Source organism: Schistocerca americana, chromosome 1 (assembly GCF_021461395.2).
Source record: "Schistocerca americana isolate TAMUIC-IGC-003095 chromosome 1, iqSchAmer2.1, whole genome shotgun sequence".
NCBI lineage: Eukaryota > Metazoa > Arthropoda > Insecta > Orthoptera > Acrididae > Schistocerca > Schistocerca americana.
The window spans coordinates 705,261,601-705,287,561 of NC_060119.1; the positions used below are offsets into that span (position 1 = coordinate 705,261,601).

Sequence of the window (25,961 nt, forward strand, 5' to 3'; positions counted from 1 at the left end):
TCAGAGAGGTGCCCTCTTCGCTGATTTTCTTAATCAACTCAACCTCTTCTACATTAAGATTGGAGCACCCACTTTCCTTTGTGACTCATCACACACCTTGTCTCATTTGGACCTATCATTCTGCACTGCCCAGCTTGCCCATCATCCTGAGTGGCCTGTTCTTTCTGACGCCTACTCGAGCGACCATTTCCCATGTGCTATCCATTTACTGATTCTTACCCCACCTGTGTGCACATCCAAATGGGAGCTTACTAAGGCTGACTGACAGCGCTTTACTATTCCCTGGTGACCTTCGAAAAACATTCCTCACACTTTCTCTTTACCACGCCGCGTCCCAGTCCCTTGGTGGACTGAGGTGTGTCGCGACATAATTTGTGCTCTCCATGTTTTTAACCATAATCCTACGATGATGAACTACATTCATTATAAATAGATGCATGCAAAGTGTCATTGCATTCTTCAGGATAGCAAAAAAGCTACTAGCTGGATTTCATGCACTAGTTCTTTTAACAGTCCCACTCCTTCCTCTGTTGTGTGGGCCAACCTCCGACAGCTCTCTGGGACCAAGATCCATTCACCAATTTCTGGCCTGACAGTAGCAGACGATCTCATCGTGGACCCTATTGCTATCTCCAACACCTTGGGCCGCCATTTTGCGGAAGTTTTGAGCTCTTCCCACTATCACCCTGCCTTACTCCATTGGAAACAAACAGAGGAGACTTGGGCGATACCCTTCTCTTCTCAGAATCGGGAGTGCTACAATGCCATTTTTACTATGAGGGAACTAGATCATGCTCTCAGTTCATCCCGATCCTCCGCCCCAGGCCAGATGCTGTCTAGGTTCAGATGTTGCAACACCTTTCTCTTGCGGGCAAGCACTTTCTGCTTAACACGTACAACCGCATATGGGCAGAGGGCACATTTCCTGGACTTTGGCGTGAAGCCACTGTCATACCCATACCTAAGCCTGGTAAGGATAAAAACCTCCCTTCTAGCTACTGCTCCATCTCTCTCACGAGCTGCATTTGCAAGGTGATGGAACGTATGATTCATGCCCAGCTGGTATGGTGGCTCGAGTCTCGCAGTTTACTAACAAATGCACAGTGTGGATTTCGAGCACGTCATTCTGCAGTTTACCATCTTGTTACTTTGTCCACCCATGTTATGAATGGTTTTCTGCAGAAATCCCAGACTGTGGCAATGTTTTTCGATTTGGAGAAGGCCTACGACACCTGCTGGACAACTGGTATCCTCCTTACTCTTTAAATGTGGGATTTCTGTGGCCGCCTGCCCTGTTTCCTTCAGGAATTTTTAAAAGATCAAGTTTTCAAGGTGTGTGTGGGTTGAGCCTTGTCAGACACCTTTATCAAGGAAAACAGTGTGCCTCAGGGTTCCGTCCTGAGCGGTGTTCTCTTTGCTATCACCGCTAACCCTATATGGCGTGTCTCCCACCAAGCATCTCTGGCTCCCTTTTTGTTATTGATTTTGCCATCTATTGAAGTTTCCCACCGACCTGTCTCACTGAGCGGCATCTTCAGCGATGTCTAGATCATCTTTACTCCTGGAACATTAACAATAGCTTTTGTTTTTCCACTGCAAAACCATCTGAATGAATTTCTGGTGGCGCAATTTACTTCTCCCACCATCTTTACATCTTGGGCCTGTTGCCCTTCCATTTGTCGAAACTACGCCGGCCGAAGTGGCCGTGCGGTTAAAGGCGCTGCAGTCTGGAACCGCAAGACCGCTACGGTCGCAGGTTCGAATCCTGCCTCGGGCATGGATGTTTGTGATGTCCTTAGGTTTAAGTAGTTCTAAGTTCTAGGGGACTAATGACCTCAGAAGTTGAGTCCCATAGTGCTCAGAGCCATTTGTCGAAACTACGAAATTTCTGCGGCTCATGCTCGATAGGAAACTCTCTTGGTTCTCCCATGTGTCTTGCCTGGCAGCCCGCTGTACGTGGTTACTCAATGTCCTACATGTCCTTAATGGTACTTCCTGGGGTGCCGATCGAACCACCCTCCTCCATTTGAACCAGTCCCTTGTCCATTCGAAACTTGACTATGGGTGCTTTGTTTGTGCGTTTGCCCGTCCATCCCTCTTATGCCGTCTCAACACTATCCACCATCGTGCCATCCGTTTGGCCACTGGCGCCTTTTACAATAGCCCAGTTGAGAGCCTGTATGCTGAAGCTGCTGAACTACCACTGTCCTACCGCCGTGAGTTTCTCCTCAGCAGGTATGCATACCGTTTGTCTGCCATGCGTGGCCACCCATCCTATGCCTCCTTCTTCAATGATTCCTTTGATCGCCAGTATGGGGTGTGTCCCTCTTCTCTGTTACCTCCTGGAGTCCGCTTTCGGCACTTGCTACGGCGACTTAACTTCACACTACCTGTAACTTTCCTGGTGGGTGTAAACCCTCCACCACCTTGGCTTTCATTCACTTCCTAAGGACACTACTCCAGCCTCACTCTATCACCTTCTGTGTCATGACCTTCGCAAGGAACTTTGCATTAGAACCTTTGTGCACACTGATGGCTCTTGGACTGACCCTGGGGTTGCGTGTGGCTTCATCTTTGGCACTCATGTCTTTTGATATCGGCTTCCAGCACACTGCTCAGTATTTACAGCTGAGCTCTTCACCCTGTATCAGGCCTTGGAGTACATCCAGTGACACAGACTTCTCAATTGCATCCTCTGCTCAGACTCACTCAGTGCCCTTCAAAGCCTATTTGCATTGTACACTGCCCATCCCTTAGTGCAGCGGGTCCGGGAAAACTGTCACTTGCTTCACTCATGGTGGAGCCACTGTGATGTTTATGTGGGTTCCTTGTCATGTCGGTCTGCCAGGAAACGAGGCTGCTGATGCTGGTGCCAAGGCTGCAGTCCTTGTACCTCAGCCCGTTTGTTCCTGTATTCCCTCCAATGATCCCTGTGTTGCTGTTTGTCAGGAGGGGGTATCCCCTTGGCATTGCTAATGGTCCTCCCTGCACAGGAATAAGCTCCAGCTTATTAACCGTCTCCCAGCGGCTTGGAAGACCTCCTCTCAACGCTCCCATCAGGGGGAGGTCATTTTAACTAGGCTGCGTATTGGGCACTGCCTTTTTAGCCATCGTCATTTGATAAGTGGCACTATTCCACCACTTTTTACACCTTGTGCCCAAGTTTTAACTGTCTGCCACTTCCTGACAAAATGCTCATTTTTTAACTGTTTACGTTCCCGCTTGGGTTTGCCGTCTTGAGTTATTGACCATTTTAGCAAATGACATGCGGGCTGTCAACCATGTTTTACTTTTTATCTGCCAAAGCAATATGGCGAAGGCCATTTAATTTCTAGTTTTGGACCTCCATTTCTGTATAGTCTCTTTTAGCCCCTTCTCCATGTCCCTGTATTTAGCTGTTTTCTCTTATGCCAATTGGGACTGATGTATAGCCATTTTTTTAACTCCTCTCCGTCTTCGTGTTCTATAGTTTTGACTTGGGCACATTTGACCGCAGTTGTTTTTGGAACCTAATGCAAAACAAAACCAACTAATTGTTAGTGGATATTGTGGTTCAGATTACAGTTATGTCTTCAAACCATCTGTTGATTCTGCCGTTACTTCTCCATTATGGCGGAATAGTGTTTGCATTTGCCATGATATACCAGTCCCATAAATCCTCTCACAAGGAAAGCTTATTCTCTTCTACTTTTTCCTCCAGTTGTTCGTATAGTAAAGGGTCCTGAAGATCTTTTACGTACACTATTCCCTATATCAGTTGCTCACTATGTGATACATGTTATGTTAAATACCACTGCTATTAAGTCGGTGCTTATTTTAGAGTTGTCAGTAACGGTTTTTCTGGTAATTGTATTTTTCTTTCCAGAAATGAATAATTTTCATTATGTTCAATATGTTCTTCACTTTTGTATCCATCCATCCACCCATCAGTTCATTCATTCCAGTGTCGTACAGCCTGCCAGATCCAAGTTCTCCAATTTTCATGGAGAATCATACCTGTACATAGGCTAATTTTAGGATGGAGTCGACGCTCCCAAAGGCATTTTAAAACCACTGTCAGCTCTCCCCAGGGAGAAATCCATCTACCTCTTCTGTCTGCACACTGGACTCGCATTCGGGAGGATGATGGTTCAATCCCCCATCTGGCCATCCTGATTTAGGTTTTCCATGATTTCCCTAAATCGCTCCAGGTAAATGCTGGGATGGTTCCTTTCAAAGGGCACGGCCAACTTCCTTCCCTTATCCAATGAAACCGATGACCTCGATGTCTGTTATCCTCCCCCAAAGCTACCCATCTCTTCGTCTGCATCTGGTGTATATTGCATTGTCAAGTGTGACACTGTTTGTGAAAGTTTTAGCACATCATGTAAATGAGGCAGAACCTGAGAACTAGTTTGGCATTTATCTAAGTGTATGTGGGAAACCTAACAACCCCATCCAGGCTGGCTGACACACTGGTTCCTGTCATTAATCCACTGAGCAGATTTGAGATAGGCCCAAAGCAGCTCCTTGTGTACTGGAAGCAGGGAATCTAATGTGCGTGGCTATCTGGACTGGTTCACTTTTGTATATTTGTGTTAATTCTCTCTGTAAATCTTGTAGTAACTAAAATTTAGTGCCAGTACAATACTGAACTGATCCACTGACCTATTGAAGAAGTCTTATAGCAAATAGTTCTCTGAATTTGAAACAAGGCTTGCATTACTCCCCACGAATGATTAACAGCAGTTCATGTATATTTTGTTTTAGTCTGCCATTTTTTGTGTACTTGTCCATGATAGCTCTTGCTAATTCTTTTAAATTTTAACATTCCTCCCACTTCGGAACATCAGTGTGCAAATGATTCATGTTTAATTTCATTTTATTTTTCTGGTACTACACCATATCTGCACCCAATCCATTCTACTAAAAAATAACAGAATGGACTTAATGCATAGAAACAATGCATAGAAATTTAAAATTCAGATGTATGTCCTATTAGGTCCTTGCTGCAAAGTTCAATTGATCACACACTTCCTTTATTGGCAAACCACAACCATTGTAAAGATTGCTAAATACTTTCCTGCAGACAGATCTAACTGTATGTGACCTTAACAATCTGTTTTTCATATTCTTTTAATGTTCAGAATTGTCAGATTGTTTGGCTGTATAATTTTTATTGACTTTTCTTTTTGCCATTTCCTTTTGTCATTTTGCTTTTAAGCCCTGTGCTTTTTAATTTCATTGAAATGTAAGTGAGCATTGTATGGAGGAGACATTGAGTTGCAAACAGACATAACGAAAAAGACTGCTGAAATATTAAAGCTTTCGGACACACACACACACACACACACACACACACACACACACACACACACACACGCGAGGCTAATGCTGCCAGATGGAGCATGCATGAATTTGCTAGGGACAGGATAAGGGAGTTAAGTGCAGTGTCAGGAAGTTGTGCTGGAGGTGTGAGAGAGAGTGGGGGAGGGGGGGGAATAGAGAAAGGGTAAGGACTTACAGACCCTTTGCCAGGATAGACATGTTTGGTACTGGAATGTGAACAGGGAAGGGGATAGGTAGGTGGGACACAGGGTCTTCTGGAGGTTTAAGCTGGGTTTTTATGGGAACAGATGATACGTTGTACAAAGTGTTCCCACTTGTGCAATTCTGAAGTGCCAGAGTTGCCACCCCATATCCCTGCTAAGCTGTTTTTAATTAAAATTTATTTAATGAATTTTTTCCGTAGTTACACTTTCTGAAAAATTTAGCGCCAATCAAGAGTAAAAGATATAAATAAAATGCAGAAGTATGGTTGCCTATCCTTTACCGGACAATAATGAGAGGTTTTCAGGTGGTAACAAACAACTCTGTATGAGTAAACTGCCCTCTTCAGATTTCCTTATATCATCATGTAAAAAAGGAGATAATTTTATTGTGAATATGACGGAATAGCGTTGCCTTAGCAAAAGTAGGCAAAACTTAGTGTTGTCATGATTTTGTTTCTACGTCAGCAGTTGTCGAGACACATAGCCATCCGGTCCCAAAACTGCAGCTCCCTCACAGCGTTATTAAAGCAGTTAAAAATACCCTCAATCCATTTAATGATAGTATTGATAAAAATGTTTTATTTACAGAATGAGATTTTCACTCTGCAGCGGAGTGTGCGCTGATATGAAACTTCCTGGCAGATTAAAACTGTGTGCCCGACCGAGACTCGAACTCGGGACCTTTGCCTTTCGCGGGCAAGTGCTCTACCAACTGAGCTACCGAAGCACGACTCACGTCCGGCACTCACAGCTTTACTTCTGCCAGTACCTCGTCTCCTACCTTCCAAACTTTACAGAAGCTCTCCTGCGAAACATGCAGAACTAGCACTCCTGAAAGAAAGGATATTGCGGAGACATGGCTTAGCCACAGCCTGGGGGATGTTTCCAGAATGAGATTTTCACTCTGCAGGAGATGAGGTACTGGCAGAAGTAAAGCTGTGAGTGCCGGACGTGAGTTGTGCTTCGGTAGCTCAGTTGGTAGAGCACTTGCCCGCGAAAGGCAAAGGTCCCGAGTTCGAGTCTCGGTCGGGCACACAGTTTTAATCTGCCAGGAAGTTTCATGTTTTATTTAACGTTCCTACTGGTAAAGTAGCATCTTCAGATGTTACTTATCTCCTGCTTTCTATTAAGTTGGGAAAGCAACACACAGTACACTGATGGGGGGAAAAAAAAAAAAATCGCAACACCAATGAGGAGATGTGCAATATAAACTAATGTTGGTAGACTGTTTCTATATCTGAAAGATGTCTATACAGATTTCATCGCAGTTGCATTTGAGTAGTGCTAGTAACGCCACTGTAAGGATGCAAATCAGGTTTCCTTCAAATAAATGCTGTAACAGTTGTGAGCACACTACCAGTGTGATTTCAGCTCTCTGAGACTGCGGACGTGTGTGCTAGTTGTGTTTGCGTGAGTGTGTGTGTGTGTGCACATGTGTGTATGTGTGTCTACTGCTGACAAAGGTTTTAATGACCGAAAGCTATAATTGTGTGAATCTTTTTGTTGTGCCTATTGCGACTCAGCATCTCTGCTGTATGGTGAGTAGCAACTTTCCTTATCTGGTGTTGTTACATTCCATCCTGGATTTTCCATTGTTTGAACAGTCTTTCTGTCAGTCTATTGGATGTGGCTGTAGAAAGATGGTCTTCTTTTCCTAATATGGCTGTAATTTCTTCAATATATAAAATTCACTATTATGATGTCTTCTGTATTATGTTTAATCTTTAACAAGTCGCAAAATTTACCTTGTTATTTTTCTTTCTGTGATTTCCAGTGCTTCCCTCATCACCTCTCTGTTCAGGGTTAAACATTCTGCTGCATAAAGTGCTACGGAATGAATTACTGTAGATTAGGGTTTAAGTTTAGCATTGATGGGTACTGATTTCTTATTATATATTTCCTTAGGTAGGTAATATGCTGTTTTTGTATTATTAACTCTCGCCTTAATGGCTTCCTTCTCCAAAATATCGTGTTTAATTACCTCTCCTAGATACTTGAATGTGTTAGTTCTCTCAATTTCTCCTTATTCCGTTTTAATTGTTGAGATACGTAAATTGATGTAGACAGATTTTATTGTTTACTCCATTGTGTTGTAATTACTTGGTGGTGATTATGCATTTTGAGGTGTGTAGTTGTTGTTATTCACGTACTGATTAATAAATAATATGTTATTTCCTAAAAATTTCATGCTTATGTTAAAAAATGCTGAACAAAAGATTGAGCCCAGACACAGGTGTGAAAGTGAGGTTTTACAAATATTACAATTGAAGTGATGCATGGAAGTCCAGAGCTGGTTTGGAAGTTATGTGTATGCTGATCATTAATTTTTTGTTGATTGATCATTCATGTGTGCAGACTGCCAACTTTTTTTCCTCACTCAAGGCTAAAAATGAGTGGTACAGCCCTAACTGAACTTCCAGTGGTTGAAAAGCTGATGGGGCATGAAAATGATTCAATATGAAAATTTGCCATGAAGGCGTATTTTGACCATGACGAATTATAGGATGGTGTAGAAAACCCTCCTTTGCATCTGACGAGAGGAGACAATTTTTGGAAGAAGAGAGACAAAAAAGGCACATTCACATATTATACTTTTCATCAACAAGATGAAGTATCCCCATATAAGGGACACAAATATGGCAGCAGAAGCTTGGACAGCCTTGTAAAAGGCATTTGAAGACTCAGGACTCTTATGTGGAGTGGGCTTGCTTAGATATTAATCACAACCAAATTAGATAAATGCAAGTCATAGATGACTACGCCAATTGAATAATAATGACCATGTTTAAGTTAAATGAAATGAAGTTTCTGGTGAGTGAAGACTGGATAGGAACTTTGCTCCTGGCTGGATTACCTGATCATTATCGGCCTATTATAGTGGCACTTGAAAACATTTGTACATGTATCAGGAGATTGTATTAAAGTTAAACTGTTACAAGACATCAAACCTAAAGACCCAAATGGAAATGAAGAATCTGCTGTATATGCAAATAAACAGAGGCCTACAAAATGTGTTATTAAATGGTACAAGTGCAACAAACCAAATCATTCTGCTAACAATTGTTCTAGCAAAGATGTAAAAGGAGAAAGCTCGTCAAAAATGATGATGACAGATATGTATTTAGGAAACAGACAAATCAAAAGAAAGTTTTTCGTGCAGCTGATGTTAAACAGTCTCACGAAAAGGATATGTGGTTCTTAGACTCCTGTGCCTTGACTCATATTTCAAATGATGGAAGGAAGCTTCATAATGCCAAGCCGTGTAATAGTTCAGTGACCATTGTGGGAGGTGATGGCTTAGTAGCAGAGACTACTGGAAGTGTTCATCTGACCTTCTATACTGGTGATAAAAACTACAGAAGAAGATACATCTGATGTGATTCATACCTCAGACACACCTGTAAATTTGCTCTGTTAGTAAAATTGTAAACAAAGGGTATAAAGTCATTTTTAACAAAAAAAGGTGGATTCATCTACAACACAGAAGGTGAACTAATTGCCAAAGCAAAGCCTAAGTTGGAATCTATTGTTTGAATACAAATGAAGTGAAACGGTGCTACTATACAAAAGATAGTTGAATCTTATGGCATCATTGGCAAGGACATGTGAATTGCAAAAGTATACAGAAATTATCAAAGGTTTCAATGGGACTAAATGAAGTTATTGTGATTAAAGATCGCCGTGAGTTATGCATTGTGGGAAAACACTCACATCTTCCACTCAAACCCAGCTAAAGATATTTTAAACACATCTCAGACTTAGTACATTCTGATTTGTGTGGGCAAATGAAGACAGACAGAATCTATAGTATGTGTGAAGATGGCAGCCAGTGCAAAAGTATGTCGTGCTTCTCCTAGGAAAAATGTAAATATTGCCAGTAAAAAGAAACCGTGTGCAAATTGTAAGGATGAAATATTGAAACTACACGAACGAGTATCCAGTCTATTATCAGTACACTAAAAATGGAAATTACTAAACCTCAAACACCAAAATGTGAACCGCTGATAAAGAAAAGTGCGCCAAAAATTCCGCCAGAAACCATGCCCTTTTCTGAAGAATGGTCTCAAGTAATCAAGAACAAAGTTAAAAAAGTGTTGCAAGAAGCAAGAAGAAAACAGTGCTATGAAGTTTAAAATCAAGGATTCAAGAGCATAATGAGCAAAATGCAGTGAAACACCGTAACCATCATTTGTGTGAAAACTCGCGATCTGTTAGGCCTCAAACAACTGGTGCAAAAGGAAATAAAGTTCTTGTTTTAAGTGACAGTCATGGCAGAAACTGTGGGAGTATACTACAAGACGAAATAGGCAAAAAATTCAGTGTGCAAAGTATTATAAAACCAGGGGCACCAATTAAGGAAGTTGTGAAAAACGCAGGCAAATTAACTGATAACTTCTCCATCAACGATACTTTAATCATTATTGGTGGCACAAATGACACTGATAAACCTCTGGAAGAATTGCAGAGGAACATGAAAGATTCTTTGGAATACATACTTAAACTCACGCAAAAAAACAGATGTAATAATTCATCTAATACCTCTTAGATATGATGCACAAGTTCTAAATGGAAAAATCAAAGCTGCAAACCGCATTATGTTAGAAAAAATCAATACTGCCACAGGCATGTGTAGGAGGAGATTATCTGTGAATTTCGAAATCGAACACCTGAAAAGAAATGAATCTAAAACTCATCGTTTACATCTAAACAAACAAGGAAAGATTCACATTTGTAATAGGCTTGCTTCTTTCATACCCATGGCAAAAACTGAAAAACCAAGTACCAAACGCAAACGGACAATCATATAAGAAAGTGCCAGTCTCAAAGTGATACAACCAATGTCATAAAGTCATACTGTAATAATAAAGGAATGATTCAGTTAGCCAAGAATCTAGTGACAAACTGTAGAACCAAACATATAAAGTATCCTTTTATAAGAAAGCCCTTGGAGTCAGGTGTAATTGATGTTGAACGTCTGCTTCTGAAGAAATGTTAGCCGATGGTTTCGCAAAATCACTTATCAATGCCAGGCATGGAACATGTATAAGAAACTGTAGCTTTGTGAAGAAAGTGGAGGAGTAACTGTACATTTAGACTTCATACTGTGTGTTGATGTCAGTTTAAGGGTACATGTTGAGATATGTAAATTGATATCGACAGTTTTTTTGTTTACTCCTTTGTATTTTAATCAGTGGTGATTATGGGTTCTGGGGTAATATGTACTGAGTAATTAATAAAACATTATTTCAGGAAGCTTTCATGTTTATATTAAAAAATGCTCAACAATTACGTTTGAGACTGCCTTCATGTTTGTCATAAATTTGATTTTCTCAAACAAGATTTGCTTTTCCAGATTGTTCTTTAAGCAATTCTAATCGACTAGTGGTTGTTTCCACTGAATCTAAAAAAAGGTAGCTAGGTCATCCATCTATTTTTAGACTGTTCCTTTTGTAATCTAATATTGATTTTCTCCTAATGACGTTCTCTCTTCCCTTATGACTTTTTCTAGAATACAATTACAGAGAAGAAAGGAGAGACCATCTCCCTGCCGAACTCCAATTTTGATCTCAAAACTTCTAGAAATTTCACTTTACAATTGGTTTTTGTATTCACTTAATTAGAGCTATAATTTTGCTTTCTAAGCCCAGTACATTGAATATTTCGAATAGTGACTTTCTTTCACGTGAGTCATAAGCTTCCCTGAACTTAACGTAAATGATTAACAATACATTATTATTGACTTTTGGTTGACAATCTATTTTAAACATGATTTATTCTTTCTAAAATCACATTGATATTCACCAGTTTGAAAGTTGAGTAGTTGCTGGTCTGCCCAAGCTAATAATTCTTTTTGATAAAATTTCATAGGTGACCAATAGGAGAGAAATGCCTCTGTAATTGTTCACATCGGTTTTGTCTCCTGCTTTCTGCAGTGGACGGATTAAGGCCATCTACCCGTCTTTAGCAGTCTCTTCTGTGAAGATTATTATTATTATTATTATTATTATTATTATTTAGTAGTAGTAGTAGTAGTAGTAGTAGTAGTATTGTTATGCTGTCAAGGCTTTACAATTCACCATTATTTATGATATACTTTTGCTTAATTTACAGTCCTCTCCACCCACAAACTCTTCGGGGAATTCTGGTGGAACAACTGGAACCATCACAGAAGAACACATCAGGGCTTCTTTGCTATCCGCTGTTGAAGATAAAGTGCGCCGTAGACTTCGAGAACAGTTCTCTCAAATGCAGGCCGAGATAGAAACTCTGACTCGTACCCAGCAGGAACTAACTCAGGGCAAAAATAAACTTGATGACATTATAACAAGATTGGAGAAGGAACAGGTAAAGTGGGCCATTTAAGAGACAAGTTAACTGATTTACACTGTACTTTTTCCTCTTGGACTGTTCTTTAGCAAAAGTTTTAATTTCTTTCTCACACATTTGCCATGAGGATTTGCACTTACATGTCTAAGGCTCAGTACGGAGTTTTATATTCTGATGCAAAAGTCTTTAAAGTCTTTAACAGGCTGTTGGTAGAAAAATGTAGGAAATTGGGGATCCACAGATATTCAAAAACAAAATAATTTAACAGAATATTTGGACTTATGGATCTACATTCAAGTTAATACAGTCTTACACAGGTTTTTTACTATTCCAGTATGTAGACAGATGATAGTGCTCTCAGAAATCAGAAAAGTTACGTAAATTCTTAGTATTAACTTGTAGAGAGAAACAACAGCTGGGTAGTGTACGAAAAAGAGCAGTGATTCTTTTTCTCCCAAAGTAGTTACTTTTCATCTAATATACGTAAAATCCAAATCTAATTTTCATAATTAGCAGTGAGAGTAGATTAGCACTAGTCGTAATTTGTTGTTAGTATGCTTTACAGAAACAAGCTGCAGGGCTGCTTCTGCCTGTTTATGTATAACTTGTCTAGTCCATGTTCCTGAAAGTTTTCCTTCATGATGGATTTTAAGAATTTGAATATGTGAATTAATTTAAAAAAGTATAGTGATTTTTCTCAAGGTAACATATGGTATTAAAGTACCCGGTACAAAATCATGACTGTATTAATTTGGGTTGTCAGAGTTGTTGTTGTTGTGGTCTTCAGTCCTGAGACTGGTCTGATGCAGCTCTCCACGCTACTCTATCCTGTGCAAGCTTCTTCATCTCCCAGTACCTGCTGCAGCCTACATCCTTCTGAATCTGCTTAGTGTATTCATCTCTTGGCCTCCCTCTATGATTTTTACCCTTCACACTGCCCTCCAATACTAAACTGGTGATCCCTCGATGTCTCAGAACATGTCCTACCAACCAATCCCTTCTGCTAGTCAAGTTGTGCCACAAGCTCCTCTTCTCCCCAATTCTATTCAATACTTCCTCATTAGTTATGTGATCTACCCATCTAATCTTCAGCATTCTTCTGTAGCACCACATTTCTAAAGCTTCTTTTCTCTTCTTGTCTAAACTATTTATCGTCCACATTTCACTTCCATACATGGCTACACTCCATACAAATACTTTCAGAAACGACTTCCTGACATTTAAATCTATACTCGATGTTAACAAATTTTTCTTCTTCAGAAATGGTTTCCTCGCCATTGCCAGTTTACATTTTATATCCTCTCTACTTCGACCATCATCAGTTATTTTGCTCCCCAAATAGCAAAACTCCTTTACTACTTTCAGTGTCTCATTTCGAAATCTAATTCCCTCAGCATCACCTGACTTAATTCGACTACATTCCATTATCCTCGTTTTGCTTTTGTTGATGTTCATCTTATACCCTCCTTTCAAGACCCTGTCCATTCTGTTCAACTGCTCTTCTAAGTCCTTTGCTGTCTCTGACAGAATTACAATGTCATCGGCGAACCTCGAAGTTTTTATTTTTTCTCCATGGATTTTAATACCTACTCCAAACTTTTCTTTTGTTTCCTTTACTGCTTGCTCAATATACAGATTGAATAACATCGGGGTAGGCTACAACCCAGTCTCACTCCCTTCCCAACCACTGCTTCCCTTTCATGTCCCTCGACTCTTATAACTGCCATCTGGTTTCTGTACAAATTGTAAATAGCCTTTCGCTCCCTGTATTTTACCCCTGCCACCTTCAGAATTTGAAAGAGAGTATTCCAGTCAACATTGTCAAAAGCTTTCTCTAAGTCTACAAATGCTAGAAATGTAGGTTTGCCTTTTCTTAATCTTTCTTCTAAGATAAGTCGTAAGCTCAGTATTGCCTCACGTGTTCGAACATTTCTACGGAATCCAAACTGATCTTCCCCAAGGCCGGCTTCTATCAGTTTTTCCATTCGTCTGTAAAGAATTCGCGTTAGTATTTTGCAGCTGTGACTTATTAAACTGATAGTTTGGTAATTTTCACATCTGTCAACACCTGCTTTCTTTGGGATTGGAATTATTATATTCTTCTTGAAGTCTGAGGGTATTTCGCCTGTCTCGTACATCTTTCTCACCAGATGGTAGAGTTTTGTCAGGACTGGCTCTCCCAAGGCTGTCAGTGGTTCTAATGGAATGTTGTCTACTCCGGGGGCCTTGTTTCGACAGGTCTTTCAGTGCTCTGTCAAACTCTTCATGCAGTATCATATCTCCCATTTCACCTTCATCTACATCCTCTTCCATTTCCATAATATTGTCCTCAAGTACATCGCCCTTGTATAGACCCTCTATATACTCCTTCCACCTTTCTGCTTTCCCTTCTTTGCTTAGAACTGGGTTTCCATCTGAGCTCTTAATATTCATGCAAGAGGTTCTCCTTTCTCCAAAGGTCTCTTTAATTTTCCTGTAGGCAGTATCTATCTTACCCCTCATGAGATAAGCCTCTACATCCTTACATTTGTCCTCTAGCCATCCCTGCTTAGCCATTTTGCACTTCCTGTCAATCTCATTTTTGAGACGTTTGTATTCCATTTTGCCTGCTTCATTTACTGCATTTTTATATTTTCTCCTTTCATCAATTAAATTCAATATTTCTTCTGTTACCCAAGGATTTCTACTAGTCCTTGTCTTTTTACCTACTTCATCCTCTGCCGCCTTCACTACTTCATACCTCAGAGCTACCCATTCTTCTTCTACTGTATTTCTTTCCCCCATTTCTGTCAATTGTTCCCTTATGCTCTCCCTGAAACCATGTACAACCTCTGGTTCTTTCAGTTTATCCAGGTCCCATCTCCTTAAATACCCACATTTTTGCAGTTTCTTCAGTTTTAATCTACAGTTCATAACCAATAGATTGTGGTCAGAGTCCACATCTGCCCGTGGAAATGTCTTACAATTTAAAACCTGGTTCCTAAATCTCTGTCTTACCATTATATAATCTATCTGATATCTTCTAGTATCTCCAGGGTTCTTCCATGTATACAACCTTCTTTCATGATTCTTGAACCAAGTGTTAGTTATAATTAAGTTATGCTCTGCGCAAAATTCTACCAGGTGGCTTCCTCCTTCATTTCTTAGCTTCAATCCATATTCACCTACATTTCCCTCTCTCCCTTTTCCTACTCTCGAATTCCAGTCACCCATGACTATTAAATTTTCGTCTCCCTTCACTACCTGAATAATTTCTTTTATCTCATCATACATTTCATCAATTTCTCCGTCATCTGCAGAGCTAGTCGGCATATAAATTTGTATAACTGTAGTTGACTTGGGCTTCGTGTCTATCTTGGCCACAATAATGCGTTCACTATGCTGTTTGTAGTAGTTACCCATACTCCTGTTTTTTTATTCATTATTAAACCTACTCCTGCATTACCCCTATTTGATTTTGTGTTTATAACCCTGTATTCAGCTGACCAAAAGTCTTGTTCCTCCTGCCACCAAACTTCACTAATTCTCAGTATATCTAACTTTAACCTACCCATTTCCGTTTATAAATTTTCTAACCTACCTGCCCGATTAAGGGATCTGACATTCCACGCTCTGATCCGTAGAACGCCAGTTTTCTTTCTTCTGATAACGATGTCCTCTTGAGTAGTCCCCGCCCGGAGATCCGAATGGGGGACTATTTTACCCCTCGGAATATTTTACCCAACAGGACGCCATCATCATTTAATCATACAGTAAAGCTGCATGCTCTCGGGAAAAATTACGGCTGTAGTTTCCCCTTGCTTTGAGCCGTTCGCAGTACCAGAACAGCAAGGCCATTTTGGATAGTGTTACAAGGCCAGATCAGTCAATCATACCCCTGCAACTACTGAAAAGGTTGCTGCCCCTTTTCAGGAACCACACGTTTGTCTGGCCCCTCAACAGATACCCCTCCGTTGTGGTTGCACCTACGGTATGGCTATCTGTATCGTTGAGGCATGCAAGCCTCCCCACCAATGGCAAGGTCCATGGTCAGAGTACCCCAGTTAATAAAGTCATGATTTTGTACCAGTGTGATTCTTTTCAACCAGGTACTTTTTAACCCCATATGTTTCGTTTAGAAAAATCAGTGCGCTTTTTTGTTTCACTGATAATGATCTGCATAAATATCTGTACTGTAAGTTATGTATTTCCATTAAATTTTACAAGACAAAAATAAAGGTGACACCTATATAAAGATAATTTTTTCTCTTATTTGAAAAGTTTTTCGTTGTCTACTTGAGCAGCATGAAGGTGAATATTCAGCTTCATTTGAAAAGAATAAATCTATATTCCTCCCTCCTTATACTACTTATACTTTTTCTATACAGTTAAAGTTCAAGTGTAAGGGTCATTAATGAGAACTGGAAAATTTTTACATTATTCTCGGGGAAAGGGTCCTAACTGAGCAGTTTGAGATTTCCTTCTTCTGACTTGCTGATAAAGGAATCAAACGTAGGAAAGAAAATTAAACGTAGATATAGAAAACTGCCGTGTTGCTCTAAAACAGTTATGTGGGATGATGAATTGAGATACAATGGATTACATTGTGAAAGGGATTGGAACATGAGGAAGTGATTCAAAAAAAAAAAAAACACAGCATGATACCCCCAGTAGAGGACATTGTAAGAAAGATTAGCAACAACAACAACAAGAACAGTCTTGTTTATGTGCCTATCATTCACTAAATGCCTCAGCTGTATGCTGAGTGGTTACCTTTACTCCTTCCATTATTTATACACCTCTCTGGAAGTTTCAGTAATAAGACCTAGCAGTTTGGAAAACTATCATTGATATCAAAATAACCCCATGTGAACACTTACATGTAAATAACAGACTGTTAGTTGCAGATATTGCAATGTGAAGACATCAGAAAGACTGTAACAGAAGATAACAAAAAATTGAAACTTCATTACACTCTCAAATGACTGTAACAGAAGAGTTCAGAGACCAGATTCACAGCTTGTCGAAAGATGAGCTAAGGTCCTTAAATGAAGTGTGGGATACTCTTTCAGAGTTAGTAGTAGGAACAGGTTTGTCATTATGTAAATGCCAAAACAATATAAGATAAAAAAAGAAAAAAATGCAGTGGAATGATGAAGTAAAATAATGCTTCAAGGGTGCAAAACCAGACAGATTTCATTTTGTTTTTCTTGTTTGCTTTTCATCCAAAATATCAAATTGTTCTATCAGAAATAACCTTAAGTGCCATTATATATTAAAAGAACTGGTTAGACATTTGACAGACATAGGAAACAAAGAATACATGGAGTGTGAGTGGTGAATAAAAGGTGGCAAGATACTGGAGTACTCAGTGATTGGAACTGGTAATGATCAATCTGTTTAAGAACAGTGACTAAAAGAAATGTGTAAACTACAAAAGCGCAAACCTTCTGTCTCGTGGGTTAAAAAGATGAGCCCATCCCGGAGAATAGATTGAGGAAATCCATGGAACCTTAATTGCAGGAGGAACAGGATGGTTATAGAACTAACAGATCAACAATAGATCTCCTTTTTGGTGAGAGAATGCTATTTGAAAAACACTGTGTGAAAATCCAGTGAATCATACTCATATTCTTAAACATGAAGAGGCATGAGACTGTGTACCATGCAAACTTATGTGGAAATGTTGGTGGCAAAAAAAGTACATGTTGATCTTTTGTTCTGAAGAACTGTATAGAAATGATAAGTGTGCATACAGATCCACGCAAGATGATGAAAATGGTTTAAAACTTAAAGTGGAGTTCAATTAGGATGTTGCTTGTCACCACATCTCTTCGTTGTTATCATGAATGAAGTAATAAAAGCAGTAAAATAAAAGAACCGTAATACAAATGCCTCAGTTTTCGTTGATCGTGTCGTGTAATGGGGTGAAACGGAAGTTCTTTACAAATTAATCTTCAGCAAACTGAATTCCAGAAAATAGGAGTGATCATCAGTAGAACAAAGAGTTGGTGTGGAAATGACCAGAAATCCAAAAACAACCCTTTTGAATGTTGGAAATGAAAAGATCTTTATAGATGACAATTTCAAGTATGTAGACAATATTGTCTCTTCAAGTGATACCCTCTCTCAGGAAATTGCCAACAGAAAGCAAATAGCTTCCAAGTTCTGTCACATTATTCATCAGTTACTGTGTTACAAAACTTTCCTATTATTTTAAAGATTTGCAAAAAGCAACTTGTCTTGGATACAGCATCGTTACTGCAGTACCAGTAATCATCACCAGGCAAATGAAGTGCAGTTTCTCCAGTCTTGCTTTCAAGAAAAATTGAAGGATAAATTAATATGTGGAAACATGGCAGTAGCTTCATCTGGAATGGAGCATAAATGGCATAATAGAGCTAGAGCTTGAAAGACTATACTGGCATGGTAATAGGGAACTAATGTCTTTACATAGAATCCTGATACAGTATTTTGAAACAGCTATACCAGGGAAAATATCTGACAGGAAATTTCATGATATTTGTGAGAAAGGCATTGGCAATAAATGTATAATTGTTATTGCAACAAGCCAATATGTTTGAGCTCCTTCTAGGATGTTCTATCCACCCATATCCAACTACACCCAACTTGCTGGAGTCAGGAGCAGTTGATGATAATGATGATGATATGATGATGATGATGTAGAACAGATCAGTCACTCCTGGGTTCATATCCTGTTATTTGTAGAAACTTAGATCTGGTGTGACAGTCATTGTGGATTTAATTTTTAGGCACTATCCTACTTCTATGTTCCCAAACGCGTGGATTCCTTTGTTTGCATCTTAGGTAAGTAATGCACAGTACAGATATAACAGGTCAGATAGACTGTATATTTCATAGTCAAATACTGATTTTGCCTGTGTTCTTTTTATTTACAAAGTAAATGTCCAACTGTTGTAAGCCTATGATGTAAATGCTTGGTACTTTTGTTGAGTTGTACTTCTGGCTGCTGAATCCAACTTCAATTAGTGATGTTATTAATTAGAGTTTTCCATTCAGTAGGTGCTGTTAAAGGAAAGGTTGGATTTCATGATGTTATTATTCATTTATGTATGTTTGTTTTACATTCATAATATTACCCTTCAGCTTTTGTTAATCACTGTGGTTACATGTGTACAAATTTTTCAAAAACATTCTGTATTAGGAGCAGCAAAAAGGTAGAACCAAACTTTCAGCGAACATTTCTCACATATAGAGAAAGAAAATGTTATGTGGACATGGCTCCAGAAACATTTTATTTCCATAGGACTCATTTTGTACTTCTCTTCATAATCACATTAATCATTGAAAACACACAGAAACAGAACGTACCAGCATGAAACAGTTTCTTACTTGAAATGTTCAAAATGCCCTCCTTTAGTAAGGATGCATGCATCAACTTGCCTTCACATTGAATTTCTGATGCACTGATGTATTCCTGGAGGAATGTGTATTGTTTCATAGCGTTCCACAATATGGGTATGAAGACTCTGCATGTCTTGCACTGGAGTTCTGTACACAAGAGTTTCAAGTGCCCGCACAAATAAAACTCTAGTAGTTTTGGTCTGGAGAACTTGGAAGCTAGGAATGGTACACGTCTACCTATCCATCCATCACAGAATTTGTTATTTAGAAGACCACAAACATTAACACAGAAATGAGGAGGAGCTCCATCATGTATAAAGTACATTTTGTCATGCTCATAAAGGCACATGTTCTACCAGAACCAGAGCATGTACAGTATTCTCTGAGAAAGCAGAGTCACCAACAGTGCTGGCCCAAACACTGACTGATTGTGAACAGAAGTAAAAAATGAGCTCTAACATGGAAATATAGTGTTTGCAGTCCCATATCCATTTAATATATTTGTTTCTTCTATGTGTGAATAATGTTTCCTGATTGTATGGCCATGCCGTTTTGTTACAGCCTGTATAACAACAAGCATAAAATCAATAAGCTAAGTAACTTAAATTAAAAAATTCGCCACAAAATAGTACAAATTTGCTGGCTGTGGTGGCCGAGCAGTTCTAGGCGCTACAGTCTGGAACCACGCGACCACTATGGTCGCAGGTTCGAATCCTGCCTCGGGCATGGGTGTGTGTGATGTCCTTAGGTTAGTTAAGTTTAAGTAGTTCTAAGTTCTAGGGGACTGATGACCTCAGAAGTTAAGTCAAACAGTGCTCAGAGCCATTTGAACCAGTACAAATTTGCAAATGAGCAACATCTTGTGGTACTATAAAAGGAATAGAATTTAAAATTTATTGTGTTAATTTATTACTAATAATATGATTTGAAAGAAAAATTAAATTATCTAAATATCCATTTTATTTCCTGCAAAATAATCGTAAATAAAAGATCTGTTTACTTCATCAGGTTGAACTTGATAAGAACATAACTGTCCTGGAGGACAAAGAACAAGAACTGGAGAAGGCTATTGCTCGATTATCTGAACAAGAAGCTATTGATGTTGATGAAGCTGTAACAACAACAGCCCCTCTTTACAAGCAGTAAGTACTTGCATATTAATAATGTAAATGTTAGTGTTATGTGTATAATGCATGGTGCAGTGGTGCCAACAGAGAAAAGCTCTTTTGTCTTCTCACTTATACATTTTTTTTTTTTTTTAGATTTGGAGGAAGTGTGACCTATAACGCTATCAATGCTTGATCATTTATATTTTATTCCCTGTTCAATTAACACTCAAAGCAGATGTTTTAGAGAAAATAATGGGTACACTCTTGTAATGACACATTAATTCTGAAGTTAAATATCTGCAACAAAGGTAGCCACTTCAGTGTATAAAAGAAACAAACTGTTTCTAAGTCCACAACTTAAGTAAAAAGGTAGCATACTTGATGCTCACTTTGATTTGCCAATGTTATAACTTGCATTTTTATCACAAATTGCATCATTGTCTAGCATGCATTATTTTAGGTAAGTCCATATATAGATTGGTTGTCCCCAGAAGCATACACAATTTTTAGTGCTGACAATGACCAACAAAAGAACTATCCAGTCTATTCCATAGGTTTGTTGAAATACTGCATTCATATTCAATAGACAGTGGTTTTACAATATAAATTAAAAATGTTTTGTTTCCTGGTAAATCAAAAATATTATTTATAGTTTGAATATTAATAGTGGACCACTAAACGATAAAACCGGCAATTGGAAAAGTTCTGTTTAACATGTTTGCCGTTGATACCTACAAGGCAGAGGCTTGTAAACAAGCATAAGCTGTAAGCTGGAATCATACTCATGCAAAACACATGAAGTCTGTGTTCTGCACCTATGTGATGTTGACAGAAAATTTATTTCTGCTAGAAGCAAAAATTATGTAAAAAGCCTTGTTTATACCAGGGGTTTGCCGATGACTTTGTAATTCTGTCAGAGACAGCAAAGGACCTGGAAGAGCAGTTGAACGGAATGGACAGTGTATTGAAAGGAGGATATAAGATGAACATCGACAAAAGCAAAACGAGAATAATGGAATCTAGTCTAATTAAATCAGGTGATGCTGAGGGAATTAGATTAGGAAATGAGACACTTAAAGTAGTAGATGACTTTTGCTATTTGAGGAGCAAAATAACTGATGATGGTCCAAGTAGAAAGGATATGAAATGTAGACTGGCAGTGGCAAAGAAAGCGTTTCTGAAGAAGAGAAATTTGTTAACATCGAGTATAGATTTGTGTCAGGAAGTCTTTTCTGAAACTATTTGTATGGAGTGTAGCTATCCATGGAAGTGAAACATGGACGATAACTAGTTTAGACAAGAACAGAATAGAAGCTTTCAAAATGTGGTGCTACAGAAGAATGCTGGAGATTAGGTGGGTAGATCACGAAACTATTGAGGAGGTTACTGAATAGAATTGGGGAGAAGAGGAATTTGTGGCACAACTTGACTAGAAGGAGGGATTGGTTGGTAGGACATGTTCTGAGGCATCAAGGGATCACCAGTTTAGTATTGGAGGGCAGCGAGGAGAGTAAAAATCGTAGAGGGAGACCAAGAGATGAATACACTAAGCAGATTCAGGAGGATGTAGGTTCCAATAGTTACTGAGAGATGAAGAAGCTTGCACAGGATAGAATAGCATGGAGGGCTGCATCAAACCAGTGTCTGGACTGAAGACCACAACAACATATAACAGAATGAATGGAAGTGAACATAGGTGAACGAGCATTCACAAAGCTGTTTGCTAGTGTTCACTATCATTAGCTTCTTCCAGTGAACAAGAATTTATACTGGAGGCAAAAGAAGAGAATGAGCATCAAAGCATGTGAATATTACAAAAACTCCCCCCCCCCCCCCCCCCCCACTCCTCTCATTTCCAATGAAGTCTTATTAAAAACTGTGGTATTCAGGTAGGATTATTTTGTGTGATGAGAGCACTGTGAATCAAAACAGCTCAGTTTGTGTGTGTGATTGGGGGGGGGGGGGGGGGGGGGGGCATTTTGAGGAAGAAGTCTAGGTAAAGATTTGAATAAACTTTTGAAGTGCAACTGGTTGGCTGTATGATCCCCAGTTAGGTGGCTGAACCTGCCTTTCATGGTCTCCCACCCATTCACGCCATATGACTTTACTTTTTTTATGCCCATCCCTGTAATTCGTTCCTTCCTCATTATTTTCACTTAAAATTTTCAGCAATGACTCTAGACTTTCTCCCCTGTTAATTTGGGACCTCACCTCTCTAGACCTCTTCATTCCATACTTCGTCTCTCAAGATTTGCAACAGTCTCCTGTAAAATCCCATTCCAAGCACTTCCAATTATTTGATTTGTCCCTATTGTACACATTTCACACCCATAAAGAGTTATGCTTCAAACAAAGCTTTTCATTAATCCGTATCTGGTCTCAAGGTTCATATTTCTGGATATTAGCAGCTGCTTCTTTTTATAGATATCCCACCTTGTGAAATCCTTGCTACTGTGTCTTTATTGCATTTTCCCCCTTTTTGTCCTCTCTATTCTACTTTGTAGGTAAGAAAATTCTTTCTCATCTTCATTAATCTCCTGTTCAAGTTTATTACTTAGCCACCCATCATGTACATCTGTTGCAAATCATTACCTTAGTTTCCTTTTTGTTTATGCGTATATTATAACAATGACCCTGCACTTATTCTATTCATTAAGTGCCCAACTCAGTTCTTGTTCACTTTTGGCCTTTACTACTAAGTCTTAGCAAGCTTTATCTTGTTAATTTTCTGCCCATGATAAACCACTCCCATATTGAAATTGTCCTTTACTTCCCTCATTCTCTTGCCAATATACATATTAACTTACAGAGGTGACAGTGAGCAAACCTGTCTTAGACCTTTCCTGGTTTATGCCTTCTGTGTGATTCTGTCAATGGACTTTTGTGAGAAGACAGAGGAGCAGATAGAGATTCAGGCTATCTTCTTTTCTTTGAGGTCGGAAACTGTCGCTGAAGGTGGAAGAAACAACAATGACACATGGCATAAAGATGCAGAAGGTAATGAAAACCTCTACATTAAAGACACACAAAGTTTATTCACAGGATATTCAGTCTTCAAAAAATAATATCATGATGACCACTTCACCCACAAATAATTGTAGTCATCATTTCAGATCACTGGTCTGGTCCATAAACTGCTAAGATTGATTAGACTACATTATAGAAGCTTTGCTGGGAAGAGGTACAATCATGGTTCCGCGTAGGCAGCCATAAACATTTTTCCATAGAGGCAGTGGATGTCTTGTCTCAAGTGGAATAAATGTATTAACAGTTATGGTGAAAACAGTTTATTTACTTTTTCCCACCTCTCTCATTTTCGTTTGACTGCCACTTATTTTATGTAAATGTCATTGCTTTTTAGGTGCAATTCAAACTCTGGCACTGTGTTGTGAATGGTTTGGCAGTTAACTACTAGAATTTGAATACTCTTACCTGTGGAGAGCTTTTCTTTGGATCTTACACTGATACTTCTCGATTTCCTACAGCTTTGATTATCTGGATTGAATGGTGAGTCACCTAAAAAAAATTTTAAAAAACCTGTTTGGGCCCCACACACTATCAGCTACCTGGGTAGCTGACTCTGATGTGTAGTGCAACTGGCACATTTAGAGGAGACCCTACAGTTCTGAACCCTTTGGTGTAGGTCTAAGAAGTCACAGACTAGCTTCTCTCAGAATCTTCACAGTCTTTGATTCAGGCCTTCCACTCGACTCAGAACCAGGCGCCCATGATCAGTTCTGAGCGCTTTGCTGCAGATTAGGAGCTTTGATGGGTATTCTCAATCTTCTCTGGTAGTCACTGGAATGATCCAAGTATGATCTCAGAGCCCAGACAACAAGCATTGTTTGCTTCAACATGCATCACAGACTGCAGTTGGTTGCATTCTGTTCCCTCAGTGGCTGCCAGAATAACCTTTTCAACATATTGAATGAGGCCTTGAGGCTTAATCTCTGAGTGCACCTGATGTCCATTCCCATCTCATACTGCCATTTCTCTGACGGGTACCATAATTCTCTATACATTTGAATATAATGATTAATAGACCCTACCACTTTGCTTTTGCTGTCCCCTCACACAGGACACAGGAGGTTCCACAAAAGGTTAACTGAATGTCACTTTTTCAGTTTTAGTGGATAACAGCACCTCAAACCTGTATTTTAAGTGAATGGGCTTAACATATTGAATTCCCTCTGGTCCCTGTCTCCCCTATACAGGATGCCTGGACCTACCACAAACATGCCCTGCAGTCAAGTACACAAGAATGAGGGGTCCTGTATTTGCTGCAGAAGAGACAATACCCTCAGCATAAGATAGTAGTTGAGGTACCTTTGGTACATTACTCTTGTAGCCCTCCCGACACACCCAGTCTCAGCAGATTTTAATTGCTTGCCAGTATTGAAGGCAATTTACAGCTCCTCACTAACAGCAAGCAACTCATCCACCTGCCCGGAACAGAAAATATAATGGTACTGCATTGTGCTTGGCGTAATACCTTACAGAACTGTAAACATGCGACTTTAAACTAAGCTTGATGATTCTCTTTAAATTTATGACTCTGATACACTGCAAGTATTTACCAGTAGCCTTTTAGAATTAAAGAGATTTACAGCCATACGAGGTATCCTTTACAAAAAAGGAAAACTTGGTACAAATTTCTCTGATTCTCGGAACCATTTTTCAGGTTATGGTCACTAATAAATTCATCATCAGCATTAATTTACGATAAATATGGACAGTATACACTTCTGTTAAAAGAGCAAAATACTGTTACACATCATGTTACTTGTTTATAGTAACTGTAAATCACAAATGCTGATTTATTTTGTGTAACACTTGTACATAAGGAAATCTCTGCAAGCATCTCAAATTCTCAAAAATATGCCTTTTTCATGTAAATACATAAATTAGGGAACAGTTGATGTAGAATGAGTTTACTGTGGCAAAAGTTTCTGAAAACACAGATTAAGTTTATAATTGATGATATAATACTATGCACTGTATCATGATCCTGGAAAGCATGGGTTATGTTTACAATTTACAAGATAGCACTACTCAATAGATCACAACAACCAAACAATTTTTGATAAAATCAACATGAAAAGTACATTTTAATTTTATGCCAGTACTTTGGCCCTAAGTTTCTGAAACAGTTTTACCTGGCTCACATGATTTTATTTGTAGACAAAAGAAATACCAGGAGTCAGGTTATATATGTAAATATAACTAAGTAAACATGCAAATCACATGGATTTTGCAAAGCGGCTGATTTGGTGTCGCATTTTGCACTAGCATATCAAAGTGAGCATTGCAGCTACAGTGTGTCTCACAAAAATGGTGTGAAATGAGGAGCACAACAAATGCACATTGGCTCAGGCAGCTAACATGTCACATTGAAGTTGAAAACAACACATAATTGGAAGAAGTGAAAGAATTCTCCTACCAAGGAAACAAGAGTACACAGGACAGTCAAAGCAGGGAATATACAAGAAATAGATTTCTTCAGTAAAAGTGGATATTGATACGGAAATGAGGCAGAAGTTCCAGAATGACACTGCATGATTTTGTACGTTTAACGGCCAATCGTTTAATGGCCAGTAGTGTATTTACAAAAAGAAATGAAACATTATAC

At 39.1% G+C, this 25,961-nt stretch overlaps 1 protein-coding gene across 4 annotated transcripts in view; it reads left to right on the forward strand.

Moving 5' to 3' along the window:
• LOC124609767 (tumor susceptibility gene 101 protein) overlaps positions 1-25,961 on the forward strand; it is a 155,401-nt gene that overhangs the window by 100,537 nt on the left and 28,903 nt on the right. For all 4 annotated transcript variants that reach the window (XM_047140099.1, XM_047140100.1, XM_047140101.1 and 1 more), the window contains 2 exons: positions 11,643-11,876; positions 20,232-20,365. In XM_047140099.1, the coding sequence (XP_046996055.1) occupies positions 11,643-11,876; positions 20,232-20,365 (368 nt within the window). The remainder of the gene's footprint in view (positions 1-11,642; positions 11,877-20,231; positions 20,366-25,961) is intronic.